The 19,714-nt window shown below is 58.6% G+C and overlaps 7 protein-coding genes across 7 annotated transcripts; 2 read left to right on the forward strand and 5 right to left on the reverse strand.

Annotated features, from left to right (window-relative positions):
• Positions 1-181: 181 nt before the first annotated feature.
• Positions 182-3,795, reverse strand: B0T15DRAFT_511502 (uncharacterized protein; the record flags this gene model as incomplete). Its single annotated transcript, XM_062867913.1, has 8 exons — positions 182-199; positions 253-894; positions 989-1,366; positions 1,486-1,899; positions 2,029-2,038; positions 2,382-2,909; positions 2,979-3,156; positions 3,228-3,795. 8 exons carry the CDS (start codon positions 3,793-3,795, stop codon positions 182-184), a joined length of 2,736 nt encoding a protein of 911 aa, XP_062721384.1.
• Positions 3,796-4,722: 927 nt separating this feature from the next.
• On the reverse strand, positions 4,723-5,813 carry B0T15DRAFT_397387 (uncharacterized protein; the record flags this gene model as incomplete). Its single annotated transcript, XM_062864893.1, has 2 exons — positions 4,723-5,158; positions 5,260-5,813. 2 exons carry the CDS (start codon positions 5,811-5,813, stop codon positions 4,723-4,725), a joined length of 990 nt encoding a protein of 329 aa, XP_062721385.1.
• Positions 5,814-7,846: 2,033 nt separating this feature from the next.
• B0T15DRAFT_532890 (uncharacterized protein) lies at positions 7,847-9,056 on the reverse strand. Its single transcript, XM_062869332.1, has 2 exons — positions 8,411-9,056; positions 7,847-8,333 (listed from the first exon to the last, which is right to left on the reverse strand). The coding sequence occupies exons 1-2, from the start codon at positions 8,815-8,817 to the stop codon at positions 7,958-7,960; spliced, it is 783 nt and encodes a 260-aa protein (XP_062721386.1). The 5' UTR covers positions 8,818-9,056; the 3' UTR covers positions 7,847-7,957.
• A 448-nt stretch (positions 9,057-9,504) lies between these two features.
• B0T15DRAFT_532891 (P-loop containing nucleoside triphosphate hydrolase protein) lies at positions 9,505-12,074 on the reverse strand. Its single transcript, XM_062869333.1, has one exon. It carries the CDS (start codon positions 11,767-11,769, stop codon positions 9,670-9,672), a length of 2,100 nt encoding a protein of 699 aa, XP_062721387.1. The 5' UTR covers positions 11,770-12,074; the 3' UTR covers positions 9,505-9,669.
• A 117-nt stretch (positions 12,075-12,191) lies between these two features.
• On the reverse strand, positions 12,192-15,116 carry B0T15DRAFT_532892 (P-loop containing nucleoside triphosphate hydrolase protein). Its single transcript, XM_062869334.1, has 2 exons — positions 14,578-15,116; positions 12,192-14,518 (listed from the first exon to the last, which is right to left on the reverse strand). Exons 1-2 carry the CDS (start codon positions 14,786-14,788, stop codon positions 12,495-12,497), a joined length of 2,235 nt encoding a protein of 744 aa, XP_062721388.1. The 5' UTR covers positions 14,789-15,116; the 3' UTR covers positions 12,192-12,494.
• A 655-nt stretch (positions 15,117-15,771) lies between these two features.
• B0T15DRAFT_397212 (mitochondrial biogenesis AIM24-domain-containing protein) lies at positions 15,772-17,066 on the forward strand (the record flags this gene model as incomplete). The annotated part of the gene is made up of 3 exons (XM_062864886.1): positions 15,772-15,955; positions 16,008-16,126; positions 16,197-17,066. The coding sequence occupies 3 exons, from the start codon at positions 15,772-15,774 to the stop codon at positions 17,064-17,066; spliced, it is 1,173 nt and encodes a 390-aa protein (XP_062721389.1).
• Positions 17,067-17,261: 195 nt separating this feature from the next.
• On the forward strand, positions 17,262-19,703 carry B0T15DRAFT_203385 (heterokaryon incompatibility protein-domain-containing protein). Its single transcript, XM_062862598.1, has 2 exons — positions 17,262-17,349; positions 17,403-19,703. The coding sequence occupies exon 2, from the start codon at positions 17,509-17,511 to the stop codon at positions 19,684-19,686; it is 2,178 nt and encodes a 725-aa protein (XP_062721390.1). The 5' UTR covers positions 17,262-17,349; positions 17,403-17,508; the 3' UTR covers positions 19,687-19,703.
• The last annotated feature ends 11 nt before the right edge of the window (positions 19,704-19,714 follow it).

Consider the following 19,714-nt stretch of genomic DNA (forward strand, 5'->3'; position numbering starts at 1 on the left):
CATCTCGCAAGTGCGATAACAGTTCCTCCGAAGAGGAGTCCGGACGAGTTTCTCTGAACTTCTCGGAATGGGGAGTTGCGTCTCAGGATCAGGGACTAGTGCTTGCTTTGCTACAAAGATAAGTTCCTCCGCTCGTGACTATGCGTTGAGAATGAAGCTTTCTCCGGTGTCTGGTTCTATACTAGTAGTACAACGCAATCTAAAAACCGAGCTATAATGAACTGAACCCCCTATAAGTTATGCCCTACCGACCTGCTCGAGGGTGGAGAGATACGAGGCCAGCCAGTCGTGGTTGACCTTCAGGGCGCCGCCCATGGTGTTGTAGAGGACGGCGTGGCGGAAGCGGATGTAGTAGCCCATCTGGGCCATGTTGGTCTTGACGGTGATGCCGCCGTGAACGAAGGCGGTGAACAGGATGAGCGGGATCATGTCCGGGTCGTAGATGGCCAGGCCCCACGAGGTCAGCACGCGCCCCGCGGTGAGCACGTTGCGGACGAAGTTGGCGGCCAGGCAGGTGCCCAGGAAGCCGACCGAGGGCGCCACGTAAGGGCCGATCAGCGGCAGCACCAGGGCGACGATGCTCAGCCACATGGTGATGACGCGCTGCCGCTCCTGCTCGTCGATCTCGTCGGCCAGGCGCACGATCTCGCGCATGCCGACGATGTTCTCGTTGAGCGACGAGGCGAACACGGACACGACCCACGGGTACTCGGCCGGGTCGACGCGGTCGCCGTCGATGCGGAACCAGTTGGCGCGCAGGTCGTGCGCGATGCCGTCCGGGTCCTGCGGCGTCGTGCGGTATGCGGGGATGGCCAGCTCGAGGAAGGCCTTGGGGTTGGCCACGTCGCGGGCCGAGTAGTCGCGCGTGATCATGGGCGCGCGGTACCACCAGTCCTGGCCGACGCAGTTAGTCGCTCCACGGCTGGTGGCCGCACTCCCACGTGTCGGCCGAGTCGCGCGCCTGGAAGCGGAAGTCGTCGGGCGCGACGAAGGTGGCGTTGATGCCGACGTCGTGCTCGGCCTGCGCGGCCATGTTCGCCCACGACTTGCCGTCGCGGATGCGCCAGTAGACCGACTGCCGGCCGTTGCCGCCGACGCCGCGGTCGTCGTAGTTGGGCGGGCAGCGCTCCGACACGTTGCGGAATGAGAAGGGCGCATCGGCGCTCGGGAGGTCCATGTGGCATTCGTCGTCGGAGTCGTCGGAGCCGCGCGCGACGCAGTACTTGCACCGCCCCGGGTGGTCCTTCTCGACGACGAGCTTGCAGTTGCTGCAGCAGTAGACGCGCTCGGTGACGGTGCAGTCAAACCAGTAGTCGCCGTTGTCGCGCGTCCAGTCGCGGATGGCATGGTTCGCCATGTCGACAAACTACGTGGCGTACGTCGCGAACTTGGCGTCCCAGTGGTTGTCGACGATGTCCTGGTACTCGTCGAGCTGCGCCGGATCTGCCGCGCCCACATCTCGAGGCTGTGGATGATGATGCACACCTGCGAGTTGGGCCGCGACGAGTCGAACATGTCGGTGGCCGGGATGTCATCGAGCCGGTCGTACACGTCGGTGCGGCACCGCTTGCCGTCGCCGTAGCCGTGGATCGGGTCCTGCAGCGTGGCCGGGGGCCCGCTCCGCGGGTCGGGCTCGTCGCCGGTGCAGCCGTTGTACCACATCTGCAGCGCGCCGTTGCCCATGGCCAGCCCCAGATACTCTGCCCGGCCGTCGCCGTTGAGGTCGGCGAACCGCACGGCATAGCCGTTGTAGTCGACGCCCGTGGCGATGGGCTGCTCGACCGGGAACCAGATCCACTTGGTGCTGCCGGGCCCGCCGTTGCGGTACATAGTCACGGCGCCGTTCAAGGGGTCGACGACAAGGTAGTCTGCCTTCCCGTCGCCGTCGATGTCGGCGAGCTAGATGTCCTCGCGCCACGTACCCACGCCGTCGGCAATTCGGCCTTGTTGAATCCACTATGTTTAGGAGGAGGATCAGAATCAGCGGAATGGATTTAAGAAAAAAGTACTAGAACAAATTCAACTTACCAACCAGCCGCTATTATACAACGTACACAGTCCTCCGTTGGTAAAGGCCGTAGCCTTGCCATTACAATGCAAATAGACGAAATCGGCTCGGCCGTCACCGTCGGGATCGGCGAATCAGATACCCTTCCCTATACCGAGGCTAGCGCCGCTGGCTACGACGCCCCGGTCGATCTACAGCCACTTGCTGTCGGACCACTAACCGCCGTTCTACTAGGAATACACCGCTGATATATCCAGGTCGACAACGAGATAGTCGTCTTAGCCGTCTCCGTCTAGGTCGCCGAATCTATATAATGTAGGCCGGTGCCTATATCAGCTTCTAACTCTGGTAGTACTAGTATATTAGTATATACCTGATGTTGGCCCGCTTGGCCACGCCGGACGCCACCTGGCCCCGGGGATACCAAATCCACTTGGAGCCGCCCGCCGTACCGCCGTTCACGTACGCTTCGATGGCGCCGGCAGGGCTGACGACCAGGTAGTCGTCCTTGCCGTCGCCGTCGAGGTCGGCAAGGAAGACATTGTGCCGGCGCGGTAGGCGGAGCCGGACCCCTGGTTCTGCCACAGCCTGATGGCGCCCGACGTCGCGTTGGCAATGACAATGTAGTCGGTCTTGCCGTCGCTGTCGCCCGTGGCAAGGGTGCCCATGGCCTGGAAGCTGGGCTTGACCCCGGCCCCGACGTTGAGGTATCTTGCGAGGGCGCCGTACTGGCCGCGGACGGGCGAGATCGGCGCGCCCGTCTCCGTCGAGGTCGGCAAAGATGAGATCCTCGCCGTCGCCCTTCCTGCTGACGGTGATATCTTCGTCGTACCACATCCACTTATTAGTATTCCCGCCGCCGTCGGCATTGGCGCGGCCTCCATTGCGGTAGTAGCGTACACTGGCGGTCTCGGTCAGCGAGTCCATCTATAGATAGTCCGCCCGGCCGTCGCCATCGATATCGGCGAACCGGACCCCCTCGCCGGCGCCGATCCCGCTGGCCACCTGGCCGACCTTCTCCCAATTGCCAAAGTCGCCCGTGTTGCGGTACAGCACCGCCGCGCCAGAGTCGGCATCCACCCAGACATAGTCGTCCCGACCATCGCCGTCCAGATCGGCCACGTGCACGAAGTCCTCTTCCCATGGTCCTTGTGCACGGTGCCGCGGTTCCACCACTTCCCGGCGGGGAACTTGGTCGGGTCGCCGTCGCCCACGCCACTAGTCACGGCGCCGTAGACGGGATCCCAGTACAGATAGCCGTCGCACGCTTCGGCGCCCGACGGCAGCTCCGCCGGCGTCTCGACCCAGCCGCGCCCGGCCGCATCCACGAGGGCGCTGTACCACACGGTGGCCATCTTGGCGTAGCCGGCGTCGTTGGGGTGCAGGCCGTTGCCCAGGTCGGCGCCCGCGTGCAGCGCCGGATACATGTCGGCCCCGAGCACGCGGTGGCCCTGCCGCTGGTGCGTCCTCACCAGTTCGTCCACGGCCGCGTTGTACACCACCGTCCGCCCGTCCGTGAGCAGCAGGCAGCGCAGGTGCTGCCGGTACCCGTTGCCGTCCGACGACCCGTACCCCCACGTGATGGAGTCGCCCAGCGGGAGGATGCGGAGGGGCACGCCGTCCGCCAGCGCCGCGCGCGCGGTGTGGTGTGCCAGTAGAGGTGCTGGAGGGTGCGCCGTGACGAGGACGGAGGGCGTGATGAGCGGTATTATTATGGTCCATAATAATAGGGCCATGGCGTTGATGGTGGCCCATCGGCCTCCGAACTGGCCGAAGAGCTGATCCATCGCGTCCGACCCCGACTCCAAGGCGAACAGGTAGAATGGAAGAACAGGACTGTAAGCACTGGCGAGGCAGCGAGCCCTGTGGTGCCTCGAGAAATGGGATCTGTGCAGTGAACAACTGAACACCTCGAATTTCGAAGACACCGGGGGCTTCTTGTTTCGCTTTTATAGTCCGAGTCTCGGACTAGGCATTAGGCCCCCTATCCTCCATTGCCTCACCTCCAAAACAGAACGGACGCGATATTATCCACGGACCTCATGGGGGCCCTCATCTCGAACTGCCCTATGCAGCCTTATCCGAGGTCCCTAGTGCTGACGGGGTCAACGTGTCGAGGTCGGTCGACCGCGCGATAAGCTCTTTCCCGATTAAATTATCCGTAGTGGTCTCGCAGCTCAGCTGGTGGACCAGGCTCACCAGGGTAACGTTAAGGGTTTCCACCAGCAACTGCCAGATGCGGCATCCGGGACCCAGATCTGTGGAGGCAGTGTCGACGCTCAGACTTGGCGTGTGTAAGTGCAGCTATTCGATCCACATATGATGAAGTTCTGTCCTCGGAGATATAGGCACTGCGTAGTAGTACTATATCGGTGATAGGTGATTAGTTAGACCCCTGATGGGGTATACCAGGCCAGCCAAGACGGATACACGGCTGAGAGCGTTCAACCGGTGCCCGATAGGCCGGCACTAAACAAAGCACTGCCAAAGGGAACCAGGACGTATCTCACTTGCCTAATTTCGTCTGACTGTCTGACCGGAGAACGCTGCTGCACTGCGAAAAGGCGGCGTGTCATCTGACCTTGAACTACAACCCAAAATCAAAAGACATATGTATGTCAGGGAGCGGATATGTAACTGTGACCCGGGACAGCGAATGAACAAAAGAAGTGTTTTCTAGTACCACAGTTTCCGCAAACATACAGACTTAGAGTCTAGAGTGCCGCCTCCGTCTGTTCAATATTCTGCAGGAACATAGCCTTCGCCTTGTCCCAGGCCCCGTCGGGCAGCTTCCCGCGGATGGGCAGCCGCCCTCCTTCGGGATGGCCGAATCCGGCCACGCGGTATGTGGCTTCGATGATGCCGATGATGCCGTACCTCATGACAAACTCGCCGCCCTGACTCACAACGAACTGCAACCGCTGGATCTCGGCCTCCTGGGCGGCCGTCCGATCCCCTGTAAACATCAGCGACGCTAAGCGCACCACCGTCTTGGGATAAAACGCCGCCATGCCGTCAATGACGCCCGCGGCACCAAACTGCACGATCGGCCCTAGCTGCGTGCCAAAGCCGCTGTAGACGCGGAACTTGTCGTGGTCGATGTCGGGGTCAAGCGAGACCTGCACGTGGTGGGAGACATTGCCATGGGACCTGTTCCGCTTGTCAGCACCACCCATCGACGCCACCCACCCACCCAACAACAATAATCTCATATTCCTGTTCTGACCCTCACGAGAGAACTCCAGTCTTACATCTTGCACCCCACAATCTTCTCATGCCGTGCCAACGTTCTGTACGTCTCGGGCAGCACCTGCACGCCGTTGGTGACACCGGGGTAGTTATACACCAGGATCGGGATCGGGCTGCGGTCCGCCACGATGCGGTACCACTCCGCCAGCCCGTCCTGGCTGACCGCCGGCCCGAAGTACCCCGGCGCGAGGACCAGCCCCCACTGCGCGCCCGCCTTGGCGTAGTCGTCCAGCCACCCGAGCGTCTCCTCCACCTCGCCGTTCGTCAGGACACCCCCCATGAGCGGATAGTCTGGGAAGCCGGCGCCGTCGAGGCCCTTGCGGACCGCGGAGACCAGGTCGGTGCGCTCAGTGCGCGTCAGGTGCACGGCCTCGCCTGTTGAGCCGAGCAGGACGATGCCCGTGATGCCGGAGTTGGCGAGGAAGATGCTGTGCTTGATCTGTGTCTCGACGTCGACTTGTGGTTGGGAGGATGTGGGAGAGGAGGCCGCTGGGTGGAAGAAGGTGGGCGAGGGGACGAAGACGCCCTTGGGCGGGATCAGGGTTGCGGGAGACATCTTGAAGCTTTAAAGTTTGAAACCAGTACTCTAACCCTGGTGAGTTTCCAAGGGATTGAGGAGGTTATGGGTTAAAACTAAGGAAATATGTTGTGCATAGGTTCGAGGTGTATAGGTAACTAAGAAGTGAGCTGCTGAACGACGAAGGGATGGGGTTCTGCCGGCTTTGAATCGACTTGTCACTGCCATACAGGACCCCATGGCTACCGATCTCGCCTTCTCGAGCCCACTCGATGCGGGGTGCACCTTCGGCATTTTGACTCCCGAAAGTTGGAGTTCGCTTCAGTCACCACCGAGCATGCTCCACCGGATCGCGGGGAGCTTCCATTCTAGCAGGTGCTACCGTGCTTTACTTCGACCCAGGCAAGACGTCACGCAAATAAGGTACCAAAGTCCGGCGCCTTACCGGGCCAGCGGCTGAAAATGAGACCCAAGAAGTGGTTGAATTTGTGGTGGATAGGCAGAGTGGTGTAACTTGAAGTTCGAAAGCCACTGCTCTGTCAGAATTAGAAATGCCTTATTAACCCAGTGGTTGGCCGTACCTTCCTTCACGCCATCTCCAAACTGCCTTAAGTTAGAGTCATCTCCTTAACCTTGCACAAGTTACATCTGCCCTAGCGGTAGATGCAGAAACGGCCACAATCCCTAGGCTGCAGGCATAATCAATTTCAATCAGGTCTAGTTAGGACAACCTGGAAAGTGGAATATCACTGGTCTCTACCGACAAGTAATGTACCCTCCCTCCTAGCTCGCCTAACCCGAGCAGCGTTATGCTCATCGGTTGCCGGAGGATGAAGATCCCGCCGCCCTGGCTTGGGTGCTCCAATCTTCCTTTGCTTCATTCACGCCGTTACCTTGCGCCGAACCACCAACACTTCCACGCACCATGCCGACCGCATTCCAGGGACCGCTTCCGACCGGTTGACAAAGCCAATTGTCGATGGAGCTGCTGCCGGTAAAGCCCTTGGGGTTGCTCCTCGAACTTGGTCCTTGATGGGGTCGTTTGACCGCCACCCAGGGCTGGGTCAGACCCTTCGGAGAACCAGATGTGCCAGACTGGGCCATCTCTGGGAGTGTTGACCGTAAGGGACTTGGGCTTGGTGAGAACGTTCAGTTGCTTGTCGAATTTGAGACGGCGAAGGCAGTTTGACTTGATGGAGCGCGGATTAGAACGCTGAACAACTTAGGGGTCCGGGGACGGGTATAGGATCTTGAGGATGAGGTTAGTGAATTGGCTGTGCAGAGTACCTTGGGCAAGGACCTACCTTCTTTCCCACCAGGGCTCTCACCCGCAGGCGGACTGTCAAGTTTCCATAAACATAGGTGGAGATTTCCCCTTCTTATAACCGTTGCGGTCGTGGCCAGCACCGACATTCTGCCAACCGAGTAATGTGTGGGATGGCCTTCCACGACGCGGCTTCAGAATTGGCCCTCTGGAAGGCCGAGGTTTCAAGGAAATTGGCCCCTCGGGGGCGATTGATACTGGCGTGGGACAACATAATGTTAGGAGTGAGCTGACTAGGGCGCTCTGCAGAGCGGGTGGGATAGGAAACTGGCCCCCTGAGCGCAGGACACTGATTCTCAGCCTCGGCGTCTCACCCTTTTTGATTGTGGCCTTCGGCATCATCAGGGGCAAAAAATGCCTGCCAACGCGACTCGAATGTTGACTAGAGGTATGGTTCTCGGAAGTAAGAGCGGTTCTCAGAATCAGCCCCTCGCGGCTCTCCGATAGTGACACAATGTCATCCGCCCTATTGGCTTGGTCCCGGCTGTTTTTCGTATGGCAAAACTGGGTCTTGTCTTTTGCGTCTTTTGCACCGTACTATGTCCATCAAAGGCGAGAATGATGGGTGGCGTCTGGCGTTAGTAATTCAACACTTCCACTGACTTGACGGTCACTTAGTCAAGGACAGTCTGCTAAACTCACCACTGATTTCGAGTCAGATCTGGTGTACAACTGTCCGACAGGTTGGGTTCACCAAGGCCAAGCCAGGACGCGCATTAATAAAAGAACTGCGCGGAGCTATGCCTGACTCCATACCAAACTTCGCTTGATTCCTTGGACTCATTCAAGTTATACTAAATCTGTAAAGTAGGTACAGATCAGATCCGAGGGGATCAGTGGGGAGGCCATGTCAGTAATTTTACATTGACGGTGTCTTCTTCGGTCGTCCAACCTTCTTGTACTCCGATCGGTGGTGCTCCAGGAAGGAAGAGAAACTCTGAAAAGACTCCTTGCATTGGCAGACGTAGCGCACGGCGTGTCGCTGTTGGTCTTCAACGCTCCAACAACCGCGTTTGTGGTGAGCAACAAACTTGTCCCAGCGGCCGAATGACTTGCCACAATGACACTGGTAGCCCGCTGGGTTCTGACCGTCCGCGTTAAGGTGCCGGCACTGGCGGACATGCCGAGCCAGCCCCGGCTTGTCCGCGTAGTCCTTCCCGCATTGCTCGGCCGGGCAGGGGTATCGGCTTTTACACGAAGGAGCTTGGCCCGGTGCTCGCGGCTTGCGATGCGTCCTGTGAGATGGTCGGTCAGTAAGAGGCAGGCCTAAGGTGAGGCCAGTGGCCACAGGTGACAAAGGTTGGCAACGTGCCTGAGTCGTTCCGCGGTGAATTGCTTGTGACAGTCAGGGCATTGATGCCAGCAGGAGGGCTGGAGGACGGACTTGGCATTGCCACTGCTCGTGTCCTGTCTGACAAGGATGCTGTCGGAAAGGCCGCCGTCGAAGAAAATCTCTTGCTTCGGCTCCGGATAAGTGGTAGGGTCGCCGCATAGCTCGGAGGCTATAATACTCAGAGGCTCTTGGTCCCAGCTTTCGGCGGTGTCGCTCGCCCCGAATGGCGGGTCGGGAAACTGGAGAAAGTCGTCGTATTGAAACGTTAAATATGAATCACGGTCGTAGAATCCGTGCTGGGGATCCCATCTGCTTGCATGGTGACCGTGGTCTTCGCCAATGTTAGACGGCACTAGGGCCCGGAGCGAAACATCGAGTGGGAACATATGATACTACTAGTAGTAGATGGCTAAAACTCAGGATGAAGACGTACGGAATGGACATCGTGGGAATCGCGGGTCTGATAAAATGGGAAGGTCTTATACTTATTACTCGTAGGATACGTATCTAGGGGACTGCCGTTCGCAGCTCGCAGTTCGGTGCAGCGCTGGTTTTGCTGCCCGTGCAACCTTGAGGTGGGAGTTTCCAGTACTCGTGGCCAACCTACCGCAGCGAGCGACTGTCACCAGGAAAAGTGGCAGATCTCAGACTTGCGGTCGGGTGTAACAAAACCCAAGGTCTCACTATAGCCAACCCCCCAGTATAGATATCGAGCTACCAACCACACACACCCGACTATGAGGGCATGAACTCTATCCCGACTGTTCAATCACAATAGCTCCTATAGGTAGTTCAACTACAGACTCAATTATAATAGGAGCGCAGGAGCTACTACGGTTGAACTGCGAGAGCCACTGCGATTGAACCAAGTTGAATGTAGTGGTAAATTGAAGTTTTGGATCAAATGGGGTTTGTGGTTTAACGTAGATTGTTAATCGCTGCAAAGGTGTATCCCTAGTACCAGTAGCTTTTGCTTCCGAAAACTTTGAGCTCTGCATCTCGGTACCTACGGGTGCGGCCTGCAGGGTGAAAATGGCCGGGGGGTTAAAGTTGGCTGATTGTTCCAAGTGCAGCGGGAGGGCTGGCCGGAGCCATAGAACGTGCTTTTTTTTTTAAAAAGGGCCCCGGGCAGGGGTGGGCTGCAGATATACGCATACTGTGTACGCATACACACGACACACATGTTCGATGAAATCACCTCAGCTTCACTCCGCCTTCTCCTCGTGTAACTCCTCTCCTCATCCATGCTCGCTCATCAGCATCTCCTGCGCCATCCACAGCTCCGCATACAGGCCATTCCGCTCCATCAGCTCCCGGTGACTGCCCATCTCCACCACCCTTCCGCCCTCCAACACAATGATGACATCGGCATCATAAATCGTCCTCAACCGATGCGCAACAAACAGGCTCGTCCTCCGCTTCTCCCGCAACACCTCATTGATATTCGCCATCAGCGCCTGCTCAGTGTGCGTGTCCAACGCACTCGTCGCCTCATCAAAGAACAGCAGCGGCGGGTCCTTGAGGATCAGCCGCGACACGGCCAGCCGCTGCTTTTCGCCGCCGGAAATCATCAGGCCCCGCTCGCCGACCTTGGTCTGGTACCCGTGCGGCCAGGACTCGATCTTATCGTGTATGTGCGCGCGGCGGGCCGCGGCGTAGACGGCCTCGGGCGGGGCGTTGATGTTGCCGTAGCGGATGTTGAGCTCGACCGTGTCGTTGAACAGGGGAGTGTCTTGCGGGACCACGCCGATGGAGCGGCGGAGGGACGAGAGGGAGACGGAGCGGATATCCTGGTCATCAATGAAGATGCGGCCTTGTTGCGGTTCGTAGGAGCGGAAGAGGAGGCGGAGGATGGTGGATTTGCCACATCCGGACGGGCCGACGACGGCGACCTTCTTGCCGGCTGGGATCGTCACGGACAGGTTGTTGAGGATGGGTCTGTCCGGGTAGTAGCCGAAGGTGACGTTCTCGAAGCGGATCTCGCCGCCCTTGGGGAGCAAGAGGGCGGGGGCGTTGGGCTTCTCCTTGATGGAGACGTTGACCTTCTGCAGGTTGAAGAGGGTCTCCATGTCGAGGAGAGACTGGCGCAGCTCGCGATAGACCGACCCCAGGAAGTTGAGTGGGACGGACAGCTGAAAGACGAGCTGGTTGATGAGCACCAGGTCGCCGACTGAGAGGGTGCCCGCGACAATGCCTTTTGCGCCGAGCCACATCATGATGGTGAGGGCGGAGGAGAAGATGATATTCTGGCCGCTGTTGAGGAAGGCAAGCGAGGTGGCGACCTTGATGGAGCTCTTCTCGTACTGCTGCAGCGCCTTGTCGTAGCGGCCGATCTCGTACTGCTCGTTGTTGAAGTACTTGACCGCCTCGTAGTTGATCAACGAGTCCACGGCGACTGTCGACGCTTTGTTGTCCGCGGCGTTGGCCTGGCGCCGGAACTTTGTCCGCCACGCCGTAGTCCAGATGGTGAAGGCCGTGTAAGCCGTCATGGTAAGCGCCGTGATGGCGGCGAATTCCCAGCCGAACTGATATGTCAGGATGCCGCACACCATGCTGATCTCCAGCGCTGTCGGCACGATGTGGAAGACCATGCTCGTCAGCAAGAAGCTAATGCCCTTCGTACCGCGGTCAATGGCCCGAGTAAGGCCACCGGTCTGCTTGGACAGGTGGAAGCTGAGATCAAGGTTCAGGAGATGGCCGAACGTCCTGGTGGCCACCCTGCGGATCGCCTTCTGGGCAACGGAAGAGAACACAGCATTGCGTAGCTCCTGAGACAAGACCGCTCCGATTCTGGCAGCGCCGTAGGCAAAGATCATGGTGCCCGCGACGGTGGCCACCGTACCGCCTGTTGCGGCGATATCGACATTCAGGGAGTCGACAATCTCGCGGAAGTAAAAGGGCACCTGCACGTTGAGGACCTTGCCTCCCACCAGCAAGCCCACTGCCAACATGACGCGCATCTTGTCCCCCCAGCTGTCCTTCGGCCATAGGTAGCGCGACATCTCCTTCATGATGGCCCAATCGGCCTTGCGCTGCTCCTGCGCGGTCTTGTCTATCGTTGCGAGAGGATCCTGCTGTGGACGGGCTGTTGGTTTCTGGGGAGTGGCCGGCTGACCCGTCTCGACACTCGGTGTTTTAGGCCCATAGTTACGGATGGTGGTCGTATGAAACACGGCTCGGAGGGAGGAGGAGGAGGATAGGGACGCGCTCAGCGTACCGCATCGAGGAGCCCATGGTCGTCGGGATAGCGCGGCGCAAGGGTCTCGAGATCGTAGTAAGGGGGCTAATTTGGCCCGCTGTAAGCTCGCAGCCATCATGATCTTTGGTTGCGAAGCCATCTTGAGTGGCAATGGAGCAACATCTTCCACAGAAGAGGCAGCGTCCGGTGTTGTACTCAATCCGGACGGTAACCGGGGCGCCGCGCGAATTGTGCGCGGTCGTTTTTCAGCAGGGGCTAACCAGCTAGGTTGTGCTCCGTAGACACGAAGAAACTGCCGTCTAGGGTATCATGCCGGATTCCACAGACTAGTTCCTCTTGTGGTGAGCGATTTGTGCGTCCTACTGGTGTCTGCCAGCCTCGGCGGAAGAAATGTCGAGCTCCGAAAGCTCCATGCTGCGATCCTCGGATCCGGGCAGCGGTGGGTCTGGAACCCCGATGATGCAATGTGGGGCGCCGCCTCCCCTGTCAGGACTCAGGACGCAGGACCCTCCGCTGAGGCATCACAGCGACTGAAAAGTAAGGTACTGTACCTTATTACTCCATACTGAGAGATCTATGGGTTTGCGCGAGACGTTCAATGGGGACTTGACCGCAGTACTCCGTAACTCCATTCTATGCGATAGCTGCCCTTTTACCGGCCGAGAAAAATGCTACAGGAAATATCCAGTCCCAAAAAGGAAAAGCCTAAGCAAATGCTAATAAAACAACCCAACACCAGATATGCCAAACAGAAACTCCTAGCCATGCAATGCAGGGCGGTGACTGGACCCGAAAGCGAAACCAAGGGCGCACAGCGGCCCAACCCGACCGATGCAGAGACAAAACCACTAATATGAAAACCCATCAATCTCCTTGACTGCCCGCGGCAGAACCAACCAAGCCCTCATAAGCCCTCTCTACCGTTCTTCCTCCCATGCCAGGGAACATCCTCAACTGCGCGAGCGACTCGACCTGCGCCGACTCCCCGTCTCCCTTAAGCGTGAGGTGATCGACGAGGTCCTGCGCTTTCTTCGCGCCAAACCCATGCAGCCGCTTGATGAGGGCAACATCGCGCGAATTAACAATGTCCAGCAGCTGCTGGGCGACTGGCGACACAGGGCCGTCATACACCGACTGCTCCAAGACTTTCGCCTTGGATGGTGCCCTCTTCTTCTTCGGCGTCTTGGCCCGCGCCGGCTTCTCGATCGCGTCGTCTTCGACATCCGCCTCTGTGCCCTCCTGGTAACTCTCGTCTTCGTCGTTTTCCTTGCGCCTGCGCTCCTTCCTCGGGGTGCGCACAATGCTCTCGGATTCGCCATCGCCGAGCTGTCCCTTGCCCAGTTTGAGCCGCAGCCGCTCGATCTTGCCCAGCAGCCTCGCCTGTCCCGGGAAATACGGCAACGCTTTCTCATAGAAGCTGAGTGCAACCTCGTCGTCGCCGCTCTCCTTTGCCTGTCTCGCCTGCAGCAAGAATCGCAGACCTTCGGACCGCCCGCTGTCGTCGTTGCGCGATTCGCTGTCGATGCGCCGCTCCAGAGCCTCCAGGCGGCGCTTGACTTCCTCGCTGATCTGGGTCTGGACAGCGCCGTTAGGATCGGAGACGGCTGGGGTCTCAGGATTCGAAGCCGCTTCGGCGGCGCGAGATGCCAGGATCTCGGCGACCTTCTTCTCCACCATGGCCTCAATCTGTTCCGCTGAGATCGTTATGTGCTTTGAGGAAGTCACCGGCTGCATCACCGGCTGTGGCGGGCGGAGCTGTGTTGGCCGCGCGAGCTTTGAGGGGCGTGAAGATAGGGCATCTGGCACGTCCGACGGTCTCTTGATCAGACTCGGCTGTCTTGGCTGTGACGAGTTAGCTACTGGCGCGGCAGGCCGCGCGGCAACGGCAGGTTTCTTGTCGGTGTAAACAGAGAACGCCTTGACGGGCTTGTCGGGCTTTTCAGCCTTCTCTGCCGCCTTCGCTGCCAGCACGCCCGTGTGCACATTATGGGCATTATTAAGAGGCCGCAGTGGCTGGCGCTGCATGGCCGCTCCTCCAACCGCGGAATTAGTGCGGGGAGGCTGCTTGAACACCACCTCGTTCTCAATCTCTCGCACCTCGATACGCTTCGCCCGGGAACTAACGTTCAGGCTGCTGATCGTATCGAGGTGGTAGCTCCGGATCGGGGCGAGGTTCAGAATCATAATCGTGATGCCATTGTTCTGGCCCAGGGACAGAATACGCGTCATCTTGGATTCGCGGTACGGGATGCGCTTATCCCCTCGCGAAATGGCATCGATGCACTGGCTCAGAACGAAGAGGCTCTTGTTGATCGCCGCCGATTCGACCAACCTCTCCTTTCCATTGTCAGTTCGCCGGTTGTCTTCCGAGCCGGCTAGATCAATGGCAGAAGCGGTGCTCTCCTTAACCATATCTCCAGTCGTCTGCGTCACTTTCACCCGCAAAATGGCGTGGCTCCTGCTGCTGTGTGCGTTCAGCTTGGTCGCGGCCGTCACACGGTTGTTGTTGGCTTCGATGTACAACTTCTCAAAGTCCTTGAGATCCTCGCATGAGCGCTCAGACAAGCCGACTACGATCGTCTTTCCGTCTTTCTCGCGCAGCGGGAGACCTGCCGGCGTCCGCTTCTCTGGCGGCTCGAGCAGGTCGTACACCTTGTCGTTGTAGATTTCGTAGTACGAGAGAGCTACGTCCACCATCGTTGTTCCGTTGGTGTCCTTGACGAGCTTCTTCCCTCTGCGAAACACATTGCTAAGCAACCGGGGAATCACGCCGCGGTCCGCAAGTCGGAGACCACCGCGCATTGTGTGCGTCTTGCCGGTGCCTGTGACGCCATAGGCAAAGATTGTCACATCTAAGCCTTGAAAGAGAGCCTTCATGTGCGGGGCCACTGTGGAACGTTAGCAAACTGAGGTCGAAGCGTCCGCCTTGACGCGTGTCCGGCCTTACCTTCGGCTGTAAACAGCTGTTCCTGGGTTGTGGCCTGCCCATAGACGCTGTTGAAGGCAAACGAGAACTCTTCAGCCTCGTTCTTGGGGTTCGGGATCTTGACGACGGTCAGGGGTTTCCCTTCCTCGACGCGATCGGCGCGCACAATGACATCTTTGTCGAGCTCTTTTTCCAGCAGCGGGCGGATTCGGGCAACAACACGCACCGACATTACGGGTCAATTGGCACACACAACGGGAAGGGAGGAGGAAGAAGAAATGGAGGGACGGCGGGTAGAAGAGGAGATGCCAATCGAGTCCGCGGTGTTGCGTTGCAATGCTCAGGGTCTCGGGACGCGTTGCAACAAATTGCAGTTCTTGACCCTGGCTCGGCCCATGCTCCGCTTTTACCAAGTACATGTACACAAACGTTAACATTAGCTGATTTCGGTTCAGGCGTCGCAAATGGTATCACCTGGGCAACGGCAGCCTTGGCATGCGGCAAGCCTGAGGCCTGAACCAAAGAGACGGGATGGTTCGTGCTTCCCGCTGGCAACCCGCCAAGCACTTGCAAGGAAATGACTGAAATCCAATCCAGCCATCCAGGCTGCCGTCTCTCTCATCCTCTCAGGTAGACCGGGTCACATGTGAAGCGTGATGCTGACGCTCAAGCCACCGATCTAGGCTGCTTCGTCGACCACAGCGCGATCGCATGCTGCTGAGCAACCTCTTCAGAACCGCCGACATGACGGCCCAGAAGTGCGACGAGCACTGCTCCAACTAATCTGTACCTAGGTGATTTACAGATGCTTCAAATGACAACGAGTTCAGCAACCCGTCTCACTGCCAACCGGGCGGCAAATTGGACATCAAGCCCGCGTATATAAGAGCTTGTTGGCGGCCTAGACGACGGCCAGCGCGCAGGACTTGTAGGTAAATAGGATCAATACGGAGAATAGAGACCGCATGTCGACAATCCAACTTTAAGGCCTCGCTCTAAGAGTCGAAATATATGTAATTACATTACCTATTGCATGTATTGTATTGTAATCCGTACAATACTGACTTCCGAAATTGCTTGGCGCCATTTTCGGCAGCCCAATCACCACAACCTACACGCATTTTGGAGTTTGCAGGATCTGGAACTTTGGCAGCATCAGCTCAAACATCCGGCGCGACTGATACTTTACAGTACGCCGCTCGTGGCCGCGCAACCATGAGACGGCTGTCCCCCTTATCCAGGAGATTGCGGCCTACAGTGCTGGCACAGCAACCATCACCACCGGGTTTCGTGTGCTGGCAATGCAGAGCAATCCAACTTAGCGCATCCCCCACCACCGACTCGCGGCCCGCCGCCGACGCTTTCGGAGCGTATCTCGGATCACAGCGGGACTCAGCAGGTAGACATTGTGGAAACTTCCCGCGCTGCACAGCCTTGCTGACGACGGCTAGATGCTCGATTCGAGGTGCTCGGGTCACCATACTCCATCCTCTCCGTCACTCTTTCGGCATCGCAGCGGCTCTACACGAGACGAGGAACCTTGGTCTCAGTTGCCGGCAAGGTAGAAAATGTATGTATTATACCTTCTTCCCAACCCAAGTCGAGCCGGCCAAGCTGCCAGGCTAACCACCCCATCTCAGGCGCAATCTACCCTCTCGTTCCTTTCCCCCCTCCGACGAGCCTTCCTCGGCATCCCCTTCCTCTACCAACGCATCTCCTCTACGACGCCGATCACAGCCTTGATAGCCACCAAATCCCCCAACACGAGCTTTAACGTCCTCCATCTCGACGGCACAACCGACTGGATCGTAGCCCAGCGCAACGCCCTGCTCGCCTGGACGGGGCACACCCTCACGCCCACGACGCGCATCCAGCAGGGCATGTCGCTCGCGCATTGGGGCAACACGCATCTTACCGGCCGCGGCCTCGCGGCGCTGGCGGCCCCGGGACAGATCTATGAGCTCACGCTGGGCGAGCGGGAGGAGATCGTGCTGCATCCGTCGCACGTGGTGGCGTATTCGGTGACGAGAAATCCGCCGCTTCCCTTCCGGTTCAGGAGCACGAAGCTCAGCCTGCAGATTCCGGCTGTCCCCGCATCGGTGAGCGGGGCGGCCGGGCGGCTTGTGCCGGAGCAGGCGAGACGGTTTTGGAAGGCGATGAGAGATACGGCCACCTACAAGGCTGTGGCAAGGCTGCTGTTTGGGTTGAGGACAGCCGCGCGGCGGACGATATGGGGCGATCGGCTGTTTCTCCAGTTCAGGGGGCCGATGACGGTGCTGATGTCCACACGGGGTGTGCGGGTGAGGGATGTGCTCAGCAGGGAAGACGTGAATGAGATCGCGGATGCTGAGGCGGGCGTGGTGCCGGCTGCGGTGGAGCTAGCGACCAAGCCGAAGGTGCTAGAGGAGAAGGTCGGGCAGAAGCCTGTGGTGGTCCATGTTGCCAGTGTTGGAAAGGATGGGAAGGTCACATTTGAGGATGCCAAGGGTTTGAATGATTTTGTCCGGTGATATTCAGTATCACCGTGTATATCTTTGTACCCATAACTAGAGCATTAAGGCTTGTATTCGAGTTTCAGGGGCTCGTGTTGGCGCCGGAGCCTCTGCCCCACTTGGCAACCACCAAGCATCGTCGGGGATTACTGCGACGGTCGGATGGGTTCGAGCCGACCATCATTTATCGAAAAGAAATCGCGAATGATATCTTAGGTAGTCTCTGCTTCGCAGCGGCCAAGGGCTTACCGTATCGCAGCCAATTCGTTTCACAGCTGAGTTGCGTCATGGTATCACTGGGGTAAGCCATCTTCGATTTTCGTAATTTCCCGCTGCTGACCCGATAAGTCGCAGCCTCGGGTCCAATGCGCTACCTACATGTGCAGCGCACACGACATCCCAACATCCGACCAGAAATGCGATTCGCATGTGATGCCAGGCCCGGTCACGAACAGCCATCATGGCGGGTCTCAACCTGATCCCTATCGCGGTCGCCGTGCCCCTCATCATGCTCATCGTCGTGTTGATGCCCGCGCTTCCCCTCGCATGGGTTGGCATCGCGGTCACCAGGACCGCTCAGGGCGTCCGCCGAGGAGAGGGTCGAGGCTGCACAGCAAGAATCATTGCCCGCTACATCGCGATGAGCGTGGTCCTGCCATGCGTAGCGGTCCTCACCCTCAGTCTGATGATCATCGCCCAGCTGGTCTTGGCGCCACTTACCCTCTATCGCCATGTACGGAACCTCTACGAGACTGTTCTCTGGCTATCCCTACGCCTGGACCCAATGACCCATCCCATCGACGCCTTAGCCGCACCTCCCAAGCCGGACACCGCTGGCACGGATATCCCCCAGGATGCGAGCTCTCTTCCGCACTACACGTTCACCTCGCTCCCACCAAATCACATCCGCATCCTGTGCATTCACCCGGGGGCTCATAACACACCGCTCTGCGGCAGCATAATAACCACCCCCCTTTCTTCCGCCCCGAAGTACGACGCGCTGTCCTACGCCCAGGACACGACTCCCGTCGACGGCGCCGACAACTCTAACACAGAAGAAACCAGGAGGGAGCCGCTTCTCTGTCTTGACCACACCTCCTCCTCGCAAACTCCAGTCTGGGCAGCGCTGCGGATCACAGCAGACTGCGCAGCCGCGCTCAGACGTGTGCGATCGGAGGGTGGGAAAACGCGGAGGCTGTGGCTCGACGCGGTGTGTATCAACCAGGACAACCCGGTCGAGAAATCGGTTCAGGTGGGCATGCGGGATAAGATCCTCTGTGCCGCGCGGCGGGTGGTGGTGTACACCGGCGAGGGCGACGAAGGTACGGACCAGGTTTTAGATTGGGTTAACTCCCTCCCATCTTCATCGTTGGAGCATGGGGAGATGGAGCTCATGAGTTTGAGGGGCGGAGACCTGAGCTTGCTTGGTGAGAGACAGGGACGCGATGAAGTGGTGGGAGTGATGTGGAGCGGGATGCCCGTGAGGACACGGGAGAGGATGGAGCGGCTTGCCACTCAGCTGGCGGAGGCGTGGAGGAGATATGGAGTGGACGTCTGGCGGCTTGCGGAACAGCGATACCGTTCGTCGGTTGCCGCCCTGGGTCTGGACCCTGCGGCTCCGTCTGCTCCAAGGCCGGCACCAGAGAATTTGCTTGGGGTGTTAGAAGCATATTTCTCCCGTCGCTGGTTTTGGAGGGTGTGGTCGCTGCAGGAGCTTGCGGTGCCTGACCTGCCGCGGATCACGTTTATCTGCGGCACCAGAGAAGTCACGGGACAGAGGATGCTGCATCTTATGAGACTGCTGAAGGATGCTCGGGTTTCGAAGAACTCGGACACGGCGAAAGCGGTCGGGCTGTTTCTGCAGCTGCGGGCGAACGCGGGCCCGAGACGGCCTCAACTATTGGATCTCCTTATCCAAACGCGGAACCACCAGTGCGAGGACCCCAGGGAGAGGGTGTATGGAATCCTCAGCATCGCGATGCTGCTCCACGGTAGTAGCTCTACCTCGGCAGGCCTACTGGCAAACATAGACCATCGGGTTTCAGTGAGCGGTATTTACGCCGCTCTTTCAGCTCAGCTCATAAAACAGTACGGTCCGGGTTTCTTCCTAGCTCTGATCAAGTCTCCGCAGAGGGTCAGCGGGCTGCCCTCGTGGGCGGCTGACTGGACCGCGCCTTGGCCAAACGCGCGTGCGCTGGCATTTATGGACTGCGGTGCGCAGCCACGATTCGCGAATGAGAAGGACTGTGTCCTGGGCTTCCAGACCGAGCAGACGACCGATCGCACCATCATGAAGATCATGAGGCCAAGGATTGTTAGAGGGTTCTTTACCCGCGACGGGCACCTCGACGGCGTTGCGAGAACGCGTATCGAGAACGTCCGGCAACTTAACAAAGATGAGGACCTCGTCGAGATATTTCCCGGCCTAGCCTTGCTGCTGAAGAGAGAAAGGGGCGAGTCGGAGAAGTATACATTCATCCGGGCATGCCCACATGCTCTGTCCAGGGATGGCTTGGAAAGAATTGTGGCCAGTTGGAGCAGGGTGGTGGTTTTCCAGGAAGAAATCGGACGCCAGGATCTGGAAGGGTCGGCTTCTAAAGCGTATTTGAGTCTTCCAAGGGTCTATGAGATAGTTTGACGCCTCCTTGCCGGCGTATCTCAGGCAG

This window comes from Chaetomium strumarium (genome assembly GCF_033439665.1).
Source record: "Chaetomium strumarium strain CBS 333.67 chromosome Unknown B0T15scaffold_4, whole genome shotgun sequence".
NCBI lineage: Eukaryota > Fungi > Ascomycota > Sordariomycetes > Sordariales > Chaetomiaceae > Chaetomium > Chaetomium strumarium.